The 13,075-nt window shown below is 40.9% G+C and overlaps 1 protein-coding gene across 1 annotated transcript in view; it reads right to left on the reverse strand.

The window, feature by feature from the left end:
* The window catches only part of LOC310989792 (protein NLRC3-like), a gene marked incomplete at both ends in the record, with an annotated part of 103,873 nt that extends 101,168 nt beyond the window's left edge, over positions 1-2,705 (reverse strand). Inside the window, 4 exons of the mRNA XM_083976941.1 lie at positions 139-343; positions 1,251-1,345; positions 2,372-2,376; positions 2,575-2,705. Of these exons, the coding sequence (XP_083833067.1) occupies positions 139-343; positions 1,251-1,345; positions 2,372-2,376; positions 2,575-2,705 (436 nt within the window). The remainder of the gene's footprint in view (positions 1-138; positions 344-1,250; positions 1,346-2,371; positions 2,377-2,574) is intronic.
* Between the last annotated feature and the right edge of the window lie 10,370 nt (positions 2,706-13,075).

Genomic DNA, 13,075 nt, shown 5'->3' on the forward strand with positions numbered 1-13,075 from the left:
GAGCGAGTACTCGAGTACTCGGATATCGGCTACAGCCCTAGTGCTGTGTGATGGAACAATGACTCTGGAGAAAACAACAGGTCCTGGTTTCACTAATGACCACATCAGCAGACAGATGTTCACTCTCACTTTGTCCACAGCTGCTCTGATTGGCTGTCTGCAGCTCACCTCTGGTTCTGGGTCTTTGTCCACACTGGGGACAGGAGGGGGGTCCTGAAGAACCAGACTGGTCCCAGTCTGAGGTGAAGCACTGTCTGCAGAACCAGTGTCCACAGCTGGTGGAGACTGGATCCTTCAGGACGTCCTGACAGAGACCACAGCAGGACAGCTGCTGGTCCACAGAGACACCACTCCTCTCCTCTCTGTGAAGACATTTCTGGATCAACAACATGTCACAGCTCCACATCTGAGCTCTGATTGGTTAACCTCCTCAAGGGAGCGGGGCTTCAGGAAGCAGAGGAGCAGAGAGAGAAAGTAGAGGAAGACGAGTGTAGAGAGACGAGCTGAATGAAGACCTGGTCATGAACTGGTCTGGTTTCTCTGTTGTATATTTTTTTGGCTTTTTTGCTTTTATTTGATAGTACATAGTGAGATAGACAGGAAAGGGGGAGGCAGAGAGAGGGGGAATGACATGCAGGAAAGGTCTTTTTTTTAAACCAGCTCATTAGCAATGCACCTCTGGAGGGTGGGCGGAGACAGTGCTGCTCTGCACCCGCCCAGCCACCTCCTTGCACCCCACCCCCCGCTCGCTGACAGCTGGACATTGTACAATTACAGATTCAGCGCATTAGGCGTAAAACTCCACACTGGGATTTGATCCCAGACTGGAGCATAGTCCTTGCTCATGGTGCAAGCTGCTCTACCAGGTGAGCTATACCTGTTATACCTTGACAGCTTCACCGAGCTGTGAAGGCTTTCACCTCTGAGCCAGATGCAGAGCGGGGCGGGAGCTTGTAGCACTAGTGCCCTCCCCTGGAGCTGTGACACGTCAGCTCCAGTCTCCCTGAAACTGCCAGTTTGCGTCTGCCATTGGTTCACAGCAATTTGAAGGCAGAAAAACTCAGAAATGCAATTTTGCACTTCCTTTTCTGCTGATATGTGCTCTAACACAAGAAAAATGCCACAGGAACATGTGAAAAGCTCAAAAAACACGATTTTCATGGGAGTGGGTCTTTAAATCTGGACTCTGAAACAAACTGCCTGTTAGTGTGGGCGGCTGTGGCTCAGGAGGTAGCGGGTCGTCCACTAACCGGAAGGTCGGTGGTTCGATTCCAGGCTCCTCCTGGCAACATGTAGAAGTGTCCTTGGGCAAGACACTGAACCCACACTTGCCCCCCGATGTGTCCTTAGGGGCATGAATGTGTGTGAATGGTTAGATTCCTGCGCTACAGCGCTGTGTGAAAGGGTGAATGTGACCATTACATTGTAAAGCGCAAGTCCATTTACCAGTTACCATTTTAGTTTGAGTCTCTTCAGTTCTGCGTCGTCTCGTCTGGTTTTTACTCCAAATGTGTGAAATGACTGAGAAGCTGTTGGTGGTGTTTTCCTCTTTCAGACACTGATCATGTGTTTGATGCTGGTTCTGGACTGAGTCCTATCAGCTCTTTAAAGGGATAGTACTTTCTTCATAACAAAAAGACACACCAAAAAACATCCAAATACCTCCATGCTGCTTGTGCGCCGGCGTTAATGCGGTTACTGACGCTGGCGCAAATCTCGCGAGATTTGGACGGACCAGGAAGAGGAGCTTCCGCTGCAAACAAGCTTGAAATATAGACTTATTTAATTTTCTTCAGAACAATTTTGCATTTTGGGGCTTCAATACAAGACGGACATTACATACGAGCAGCATGGAGGTAATTTGGATGTTTTTTTGGTGTCTTTTTGTTACGAAGACAGTTGGTATCCATTTGAAACCGTTATATGGACATGCACTGCTACGCCGAGACCCCCTGTAACTCAGAGAAGCCACGGAGGACTCTGAAACTTCTCCCAGCCCTTAGTCCACACGAGGGGGAGGAGATAATGAGTGAAATTTGAATTTTGGGTGAACTATCCTTTTAACTAATGAGCTCCTCATCCAGACGCTGCTGTGTGGCTCTAATGAACCTGTGTTGGAGCTCTGGTCCAGTGTGAGGAGACTGAAGCTGACAACAGAAGCTTCAGCAGCTCCACCTGAGCTTCACTACATGTTGTGGAGAAGCTCAGTCACAGACAGGAAACAGGAAACACTGATCACTCCTGTCTGGCTCCTGACTTTTCAAAATAAAAGTCTGTGTGTATCAGCTGCTTTAATCTCTACTGTGACTTCAGTTTAAAGGCTCAGATGTGTGGATCATTAAAGTGTTGGTGCAGCAACGTTCACACTGACTGAGGCTGATGACACAGGAACATGAGGACGCTGTGCTTCATCAGTCTGATGGACAGAGTGTGTCTGCATGTTTCTGTCTCTGAGGTTTGTTGTGAACCTTCAGAGTCTGATGGATCTGGTTCCTGGTTTCTCTCTGTTTCCTTCACATGAGTCTAATGACTGAATCATCTTCAGCTCAGTTTACAGTAGAAACCGTCTCTTACCGTGACTCTGGAGGTCCAGATCCAGATCTAAAGTTTAGAGGTTCATATTTGGACCCGTCACTCCTCAGAGACCAGCAGGAGGGTCCTGGAGACTCTGGTCCGTCCTCCTCTTCCTCCACATTAACACTCATCTTCAGGACTTCAGTCAGTCTGAGAGGGAAACCAGAAACACTGAACAACACTGATGTTAGCTTCAGATTCAGCAGTTAAAGGGAAAGTCAAGGGGAAATTAAATTCAACAGCTGAGCTCTGAATCCTGTTTATTTCACCTCTTCATGTGAAAACTGTGTTTCGTTTTGTGGTGAGTGTAAAACTTTTCCAGAGAAGATAACGAGTCATTAAAACAGTGATGTTTTCATCAGACCAGGTTTAGTTTTGTGTCTTGTGGTTATTGACCAGAACCTGGTCTGATGTGGATAAACTGTGTTTCAGACTCTGGATCAGTGTTAAACTTTTATTTGAAGGTCAAACACAGTTTTGACATTAAGAGGTGAAATAAACAGAGGATTCAGAGCTCAGCTGTCTGACTTAAGTTCCCTTAACTTTCCCCTTAACTGCCTGTTAACACTGACTCACACACACACACATACAGTAGGCTGTTAACAGTTTTTATTTCTCATGTTGGCGTTTTGTCCTAAAACTGTACATTTTTAAAACCTGGTCCCAGTGTGGGTAAATCTCCAAACGCCGCCTCAGAAAAAACTTTTTTTTTTGGGCCTCAGGAAAAACTAAATGGATCTTTAGTGAAACGATGACGTCATAGCCTCAGCTCTCTAACCTGTAACCTGAGCCACATCGCTGCACGTAGAAACAATAACAACAACAATGTCAGACTAGTGTAAAGCTTTTTAAAGACGAAGCAGAACCAGATGTTTTAGTCAAAGTGTCGGTGTGGACAGGGCCTGAGTCAGACTGAGACAACAGGGAGTAGCTGTCCTCCTGCTGTCCCCCCTTTAGTCTCAGTAGTTCACTCTGACTCTTCTTCCCTCCACACTTCACAGGGACTGACACTCACAGACTTTAACGGTGAATAATAATAATAAAGTTGTTTAACACTCACCTAACGCAGCTTCACTCTTGCTCCTTCATGTCGTCTTAAAATGGCGTCTGAACTTAATAGTTCCACTTTCTCTGGGCCTATTTCCTTCCTCTTTGTGTTTACAGGAAACAGCTGACACTGTTACTGACAAGGAAAACTAATGTCTGAGAAAACAAGAACAGATTTTACATTTTATAAATGTTGAAAGTTACTGTTGAGTTGTACTTGTTAATTTTCAGAACAAACAATAACTCTGTTTATCTTTACAGTAAAACGTTCTGCAGTTCCTCACTCTGACCACAGGTTGGCCTGTTTCTGCAGACGTCACCACAATAAAGGTTAATTCCCACAAGTGAAGAGCATACTTACACAGAAATGGAGCAGAAACATTTCAACAAGTTCATCTGTATAAAACAAAAACAAACAGCTAAAACAGTTAATATTGCACTATATTTAATGTCTTTTGATTAATGTCTTGAATTATTATTGACTAATCTTCTGTTTTATGTTTTTATATTATTGTACTTTGTGTAGGCTAATTATGTGTTCATTTATATGATGTCCTTTTAGTATTGTATGTTATTAATTTATCCCCCGACTCCCCACTCCCACCCTCTTTTTCTGTATTTGTTTTTATTTGACCCTGATGATTTTTGAATGATTTCTGATTATAATAAGTGATCTCATGTCTGCCTTTGTCAATGCTGGTTGACTGTTTGTAATAAAGTTGTTTATTATTAATAATAGCTAATAATGATTTGAGAGTAGGCTACATTTAACACACACATGTGAACACCCCACTTGCTCTCACATTGTTAACTCCTTTAACACAACATTATAAGATTTTCTCACATCATCTTATCTGTGACTCTCCAAACACAGACTTTACAAACTGACTCAACTTTAACTCTGTTGCAGGTTTTGTCTTCACATCTGCCGCCATCTTGTCTGTTGGACAATACTTCAAACTTTATTTTCCCTTTGTGATCAGTCGACCTCAGAAAATGATCTTTAACATCAACCTGCTCACATCTCTGTCTACTCACAGCTTCTTTGCTAAGGCTACTGTTCCTTGGTTATCTTCATAAACCATAGGTGCAGGGCCGTTGTATAGGGGAGAAAGGTGATGATAATTCTAGGGGCCCAGCGCCCAGTGGGGCCCATAAAAAAAACCCAGTAGTCTAATCTTTGTATGACTGAATTATTCCGCTTTCAGCATTCACCCGTATTTCCTTCAGGAAATGCATTCTCTACTTCTGCATAAGACCCTGACTAATAGCCTACTCATAGTAATGCTGCATTAGCATCAAAACAAAGTAGCCAATTTTTTTTTTTTTTTTTTACGAACTGATGAAGCCCCTTGGATAAGAGGCGAAACGTCTTCCCAGACAAATAGCCTACAAGTCCAGTTGCCTACGATTCAATTTGCCCAGAAAAGAACGATGACCTGGATGAATGAGAATATCCATAGACAAAGTATAGGCTAAATAAAAAATGATAATACGTACGTAGTCTAAGAAAGAAAAAGGTGGAAAAGTCAGGGGGTTAGGGGGCCCACTTTAGTTTTCTTTCAGGGGGCCCAGAATTCCTAACAACGGCCCTGCATAGGTGGTGTGTAGCTAGCAGAGTCAGTATTTAGATTTAATTTGTTTTTAAGTTGATATTATCTATGTGAACTTCAGCTAAAACTAAAACCCACTCCACATATTATTCAGACCAGTGGTAAATATGTTAACCAGCTAAACTGTTGTTGCTGCAGCAGTTTGGTTCAGAGAACGATGGTTCCTGGTTCCAGCTGTTGTTGCAGGTGGGGCGTTAATTAGCGGTGCACCCCCCAAAACGCGCCAAAACGTCGCTGCTGCTAGAAGAGCCGAGACACACGGTGAAACTCTCTCCGTTATTTGTGGATAATATGCTCTTAAAGTCCTTACTTACCATGAATATCACACACACACACACACACACTGAGTGATGAGGTGGCGGCCATGTTTAAAGTGTGTGTGACTGTGTGTTGTTTTTCTTTGTTCACGGTGAGACGAGGATTTAACGATCTCATCTCATTAGCATACATGTGTTTGTGTTGTTGTGGCTTTGTTCCACCAAGTAAAAGACAGTAGCCTACAATAATTCATCACCTTTCACCTTTACTAACACACACACACACACACACACACACACACAAACGAACAGCTCCATCCACCGTTCGGCCGCGAGGCGACGGTATAGGACTAATCACTCCTAATTAATAATACGGCAGGAAATATCAATAACAACGTAGGCTTACCTTTGAAAACGGTCCGCAGACTATCAATAGACCCTCGTTTTCCTTCTCCCAGTATTATTATTCCTTTTGTTTTTCCTGCTTTCCTCCTGACGTGCGCCCAGTTGTGTAACCTGATGATTGACGTCTTTCAATCACTTTCCTCCTCTTTTCTTTTTTTCCTCGGGTTAAAATGCCTCCAAACAGGCGATCTATGAGTACTCAACTAACTAACTTAACAGAGAAATAAAACACAGCGAGATCACAACTAAAATGTGGTATTATTGTCTCTCATTACTTTTGTTGCCAATTTAAATTCAGAATATGTTTAAAACCTGTAGGCTAGTTTTTGATTGTGTTAAGATTCCTGTTCATGTCTGAAAATGTACATAATGATTTTGCTTTTTGATGAAAACCAACTTCAGTCCTCCTTTTTTTCTGCTAAGTCCTGCTGGTTTCTTGCCCTGATAGTGATTTTAACACTTAATGTGTTGTGCGTACCTGGGATGCTATGGATAGTGCGTTTACTGCGTCCTTTCAGGGTTTAAAGCACATACCGTAGCTGGCAAATAATTTTATGTTTAACAAGGTAGGGCCTCATATGAAATATTGAAACGGACCCCCAGATGTCTAAGGCCGCCACACAACCAAGTATTGAGTGCATATAGATGGACAAACTTTTCACAAGGCCAACATTTCTGTATTAAAAATGCTTTTTTAAATTGGTCTTTTGTTATATTCAATTTTTTTAGAGACTGAATTTTCGGTCTTCATTAAATGTTAGCCTTTTGATTGTAATAAAGGCAAGGCAAGGCAAGGCAAGGCAATTTTATTTGTATAGCCCGTTTTTACAAACAGTTTGTCTCAAAGGGCTTTACATGGCATCGTAGCAACATCCTCTGTCCTTAGACCCTCACATCGACTGAGGAAAAACTCCATGGAAACCCTTTTAACAGGGAAAAACAGGAGAAACCTCAGGGTGAGCAACAGAGGAGGGATCCCTCACCCAGGACGGACAGACGTGCAATAGATGTTGTTACAGACAAGAAAACAGTTTACAGTTTGTCACAGAATGTGCGGAATATGGAAATGTTAGCAGGGGTTGATGAGGGCAGTCTCTGGTGAGGGGAGGGGGGGGGGCAGGGAGAGCCGGTCAGCTCGATGGGAGGACTGGGTGGTAGACTGGACCATGGGAAGGGAGGGGAGGCCGGTCTAATAAAGGCATGAAATGTTTCATTCTGTGTAATGGATCTATATAATGTGTTAGCTTCACTTTTTGATTTGAATTACTGACATAAATAAACTTTTCCATGATGTTCTATGCACCTGTATTAGTGAATATTCTGTTTTAACTGTTAAAAATGACTGTAATTAATGAGATAAAACATTGTAGATGCAGCTAATGTGCTCCTACTGTTGTGTGTGCAGAATAAAACCCTGAGATGGTCTCCAACAACGTCCTGTTTCCTGTGAGGTGAGTGGTGCCAGTGGGTTGCAGTCTGCTACAGGTGAGTGTTGGTGTCTGTCAGCAGCTTCAGGTAGTTGCACCAGCTACATCACTCCTGTGTGGTTGCGGCTGACGCTTCCGGACACTCTGGCTCACAGCCGGACAGTGCAACAGTGGAGACTAGCTGCTTTTTAGTCTTCCATGAAATCAAAGGTAGGCTATGTCTTTGTTCAGGCTCACACGATAACCGGTCCTACTCTGTCTGTCAGTTCCATCAGCAGCCCAATCTGCATCGCTGGACGCTCCCAGTAATCCCAGTTGTTCACAGTCACATTTTCTCTGACGTAATTCTTTGTCACTTTGTGCCCTTCAAATATTCCATGTGTCATGTTTCACAGTCGTCCACGGCTCTTCTGTCGGCTCAGTAAAGTACTGAGGCAGTTTACGTACAACTAGACTCAGATCACTCTGTATTTTCTGGCACCACTCACCATCACTTCTGCATCATCACTATAGTTCAACTTTGGCTTTACAGTCCTGCATGTTAAACCTTTCATGTCACAATCTGTTGGTGCATGCAGGTAAGTAGTTTTCAAATCTGATTATTATCTTGTTCCGCTTTTTGCATCACCACTCTGATACTGGTTAGGTTTGCAGCAGGAGAAAATATAGTCAAGTCTACATTCATCTTTTTACTACACCCTCTGGCTACATTCTGGGCCTTGTATCTAGATATTTTTCTTATGACTCACTTACACACACACATTCATTATCTTCAAATACAGTTTTGGTTCCCATTGATTCCAATACAATTAACATACAGACACTATAAATCATCATATTACAGTGATTTTTGTGAACAATCATCAACCCAAACAAATTCTTATCAATGGCAACAGCCTGGTAATAAACTATTCAGCCCATGAATTAACACTCCAGAACTCATGCATTAAATTAATTAAAATTAACTTAATTTAAGTAAAAAAAAACATTTTTACAACAATTTCACAACAAAACAAGTCATGGACCCAGCTCAAAGTGGTTTATACAATAAAATAAACAACAGTCATCATCCCCTGTCATTCAATATTTGCACACGCACACACACAAATGTACTACATGTTAAATGTAAAAGTTTAACTAACATTACAGTAATTCCTTTAGGGTTTGAGACAATACTCACCTGAAAAACACAGGAAAGAAACAGACATGCCCCACCACAATCCCTGGTCTAATTCTGCCCCCTAGTGTCCAAACAAGAGAACTCCTCCTACTGGAATCACCTCTAGGTCAACAAACCATATCATACAGACATAAATAGTGTAGCTGCCATCAAAGTCAGTTGTGCTTGTCTCCAAAAAAATATAATACAATTCAGTTATATTTACACATTATGAGTTACATTTGGATAATTTATCTCCACAAATGAGGGCACACATCAGTGCAAACCTAAGCCGGTCTCTGGACTCTGGGTCTGTTGGTCCTGCTCTGCCTGTGTGAACCAGTTCTCGAGCTGCTTTGGCTCTAACATCCTGCTCCCTGTTTCTAGTTTGGATAAACTTTCCCTGAACACACATTTAACACTGTGGGATAGGTTTGTCTCTGGTCATTTGTAGCCCAGAGCAATTATTATTAATTCATGTTTAAAAAATACACTTGAAATAAATAGTTTCATATTTTATATAAAAGCACTCAAAATAAACACACACATTTAAAAATGATAAAATCGGTCAAATAGCGGAGTCAAGTCGAGGTGCAGTGAAATGCTTCATCCACTTCCTGAGTGAAGACCAGCTGGTCAGGTGAGGACAGGTGAGCAGACATGTCTGTGACTACAGTGAGTTTTAATATGTAGTCAGCTGACTGATAGACTGACAGCTGACTGACGATGACGTTTTTGCCGTAAACTGCATCGGTCCATGCTAGTGCTAATACACTCCGCTCGCTGCGATGCTAATTACTTCAGGGTAATTGGGTTAGCCTAACAGTGTTAGTGGCTTTGAAGTCGTGAGTGAGAATATCTTAGTAAATACTGCTGAGCAGCAGACATTTTCTGACTACATGCTGTGTAAAAGAAACTTATTCAATGTGTTCTGAAATACTTTTTGTAATTACTGCAGCTGGCTGTGGGTTAACATGGGTTCATATCAAATATTTACAAAAGGAAGGGTGCTCTTGCGCTTCAGCCGGGTAAATCGGTGCTCTCAGACAGGACCAGCAGGTAGGAAGGTGTACTTGGGTCACTTCACGAAGACTGAACCCAAAGAAACGACTGGAGCACTCGATACCGCACGGACTTAACGAGGAACTCAATTTATCATGTTTCCTTTAGAGTTGTATTACTGATTGTGATGACTAGCTATTTCTATTTTGTATATTGTTTGTGTAGCCTATTCGTGGTGGGTGGGCCTAAGTTGCCCTTTGATCAAGTATCGCCCATCTGGTGAGTGTAAGAACATCATTGGCTTACGGCATAAGCCAATGAAATGAATGAACTCCAGGGAGTGACTATATAAGCTGCTGTGTCACCCTATGTTCGGCTTACCTCTGATGAAGACACATTGCGTCGAAACGTTAGGTGTTGTGCACCTGTATTATTATTAAATATCTGCATTGTATCGAGTGCTCCAGTCGTTTCTTTGGGTTCAGTCCTCGTGAAGTGACCCAAGTACACCTTCCTATCAAATATTTACTGTTAATACTGGTATTTCTGTAGCTAATAAAAGTTAAATGATGTGAGAAAACAAAAGAAAAATTCCAAGGCACTCTCTTACCTATAAAATGCCTTTATTAAATTATGGCATGGTCAACATGACAATTAAAAACTCCGACGCGTTTCGGCGTCTAGCCTTCATCAGGGAGTCAAAAACCATTTGACTCCCTGATGAAGGCTAGTTGCTGCCATTTTTAAATCTGTATTTCAGTGCAAGGAAACTATATTTGGTGATTTTAGCTCTTTTGAATATCTCTGTTTTTTAGTAAGGGATGATCCAAAAGTTCTCCTCCTAATTATTTACAGACCACCAAGATACCCAGGAAAATTCTTTGATGAGTTTGCCGAACTGCTGTCAGTTATCTGCACTGACTACAACTTTTTTTTATCATAACAGGGGATTTTAACATTCACATAGACAATAACATGGACACAAATGCCAAAGAACTTTGCTCTCTTCTTGACACTTTTGGCCTCTCCCAACATGTGAAAGGGCCCACACACACCCGAGGCCACACTCTGGATCTGGTTATCTGTAGAGGTGTTGACATTACATCTGTTGATATCAAGGACTTGGCTCTTTCTGATCATTTCTGTGTGTTCTTTGACTTACAGATAACTCCGGACATGCAGTTACCCTCTGTATCTGTTAGGAAAAGGTTCATAAATGAGAATACCAGTGTTAAGTTTATGGAGGCTATAGTCATGTCACCAACTGTGAGTGCAGAGACAGTTGATGAACTCTTGGATAATTTAAACTGCAAAATCTCAAATGTCATTGCACCTTTTAAAACTAAGATGACCTTGGCCAGACAGAGAACACCATGGAGGAACACTTTGATGGTAAAGTCTCTGAAAACAGAATGCAGGAAAGCTGAGCGTAAATGGAGAAAAACTAAACTTCAAATCCACCATGACCTCTACAAACAAAGTCTTTGTAATTTTAACCATGGTTTATTCAAGGCTAGACAGCAACACTTTACTGAAATGATTAATAAGAATATCAACAACACTCGTGCTCTGTTTGCTATGGTTAATAAGCTGACAACCCCCCCAAAAGAGATAGTTTCAGAACTCTTTTCCACAGAAAAATGCAATGAATTTGCTTACTTCTTCAATGAAAAAATCAAATCCATAAGGCTAAATATCAACACAAATCAGCAAAATAATACAATGATGCAATCCCTAAAATCACCTAGGAATAAATCAACTGTAATGTCAGAGTTTAATACAGTTGACCAAAAAACCTTAGAAGAAACAGTTCAGCATCTTAAAACATCGACATGTTGTCTTGACACAATACCATCTGACTTTTTTTAAACTATTATAAGCTCTGTCCAAACAGATCTGCAGCAAATAATAAATTGCTCACTTCAATCAGGCACGTTTCCTAAACCCCTGAAAGTAGCTGCCATCAAGCCACTCTTAAAAAAGAGAACATTGGATACTACCATTTTAACCAATTACAGACCCATCTCAAATCTTCCCTTTATAGCCAAGATCGTTGAGAAAGTGGTATCCATGGTAGTGGAGAGGAGCTGGACCGTCACCACACCGCTCCTCTCTAACAAACAAACAAAAGGAAGCAGTGCTGAGAACCGGACACCCCTCCATCCTGACCTACAGCCTTTTCTTTTTTTTTCTTCTTTTGTTGCGTATTTGTCACACTTAGGCTAAATGTTTAAAATAATCAAACAATTTTCAATAAAAGGCCAGCCACACCCTGAAGAAGGCTTCTGCCGAAACGCGTGGGCTGTAACCCACTCAAATGTTTTATTTGATATAGCCATTGTATAAATAAAGGCTTTTTATTATTGAGGAAGAGTGCCTTGGATTTTCCTTTTTTTGTTCAATAAAAGGCCTTGAGATATATTATAAATACTAATTAAACATTAAAGTGAATCACTCATCTAACGACCCCACAGATTTATTTGTTGAACTATAAACAACCACATGAACTTCACATGTGATTCACATGTGAAATATTTTGCACATGGGGAACATGTGGTTTTGGCAATTTTATGTGAATCATTTTTACCATTTTTTGCATGTGCTCTACATGTGAGCACGTGTTACCATGTAGAGCAGGTGTCAAACATGTTACCACATGTGGAAAATGGGTTCACATGGGAATTCACATGTGATTCACATAAAATTGGGCCAAAACCACATGTTTACCATGTGCAAATAACATGATATAACATGTTATTTGAACATGTTAAAGGTTATAGCTACAACTTTTTCATCAAAAGGATTAATTTTTCTAAAATAATGCATCCACAGAATGTCTAGAGGGGTGCAGAATAAAAGTATTAATTTTACTGATTTAAAAAAAAATAGTATATAAATAATTGTTTAATAAATTTTGGCGGGTCTGAAATATATAAATATTTACATCTGGTTACATTGGCAACGTCGGCATGGAATGATCTCTGGGGCAACAGCATTAGAACGTTGATGTCATGTGTAACTGGCAACCAGTAAAACGGAAGGTTGGAGTGAGAGCAGGCAGTGTGAGTTCTACACCTACTGGCCAGAAGGAATTAAACTTGTAGCTATCACCTTTAAGTTCATATGTTTTTTCTGTAAGGGATTGATTAAACAACAGACTGATGAAATCACAACAACCATGAGATTTGATTTGTTTAAAAAAAAAAAAAAAGTATTACAATATGCCGTCAGCCAAGGTTTAGAATTATATTCACATTTTATACAAAGATATAGATGTAGATGGAGACCAGACCTGACTTTTAGACTCACATTAGAGCAAATACATAAAAAGACAAAAGCTATAGTGAGACTTTGAATTGTGAAAGTGTAAAAAGCAAAGGTATATCCAATATACATTGATTCATTGATTATAATACAAAAATAAATAGTGTTTACTTGTTGGGCAAAGACTAAAATAATGTGGCGCCTTAAGCAGCTGGTAAATCTGTGAATTACAGTGTCCTGTAAGGGACAAACAGTCAAACAAACAAACAAACACTGAATAATGTGGAAATGGGCTGCAGTTCTTCACCACACCACAAGATGAAGCTG

Source organism: Trachurus trachurus (genome assembly GCF_905171665.1).
Source record: "Trachurus trachurus genome assembly, chromosome: 8".
NCBI lineage: Eukaryota > Metazoa > Chordata > Actinopteri > Carangiformes > Carangidae > Trachurus > Trachurus trachurus.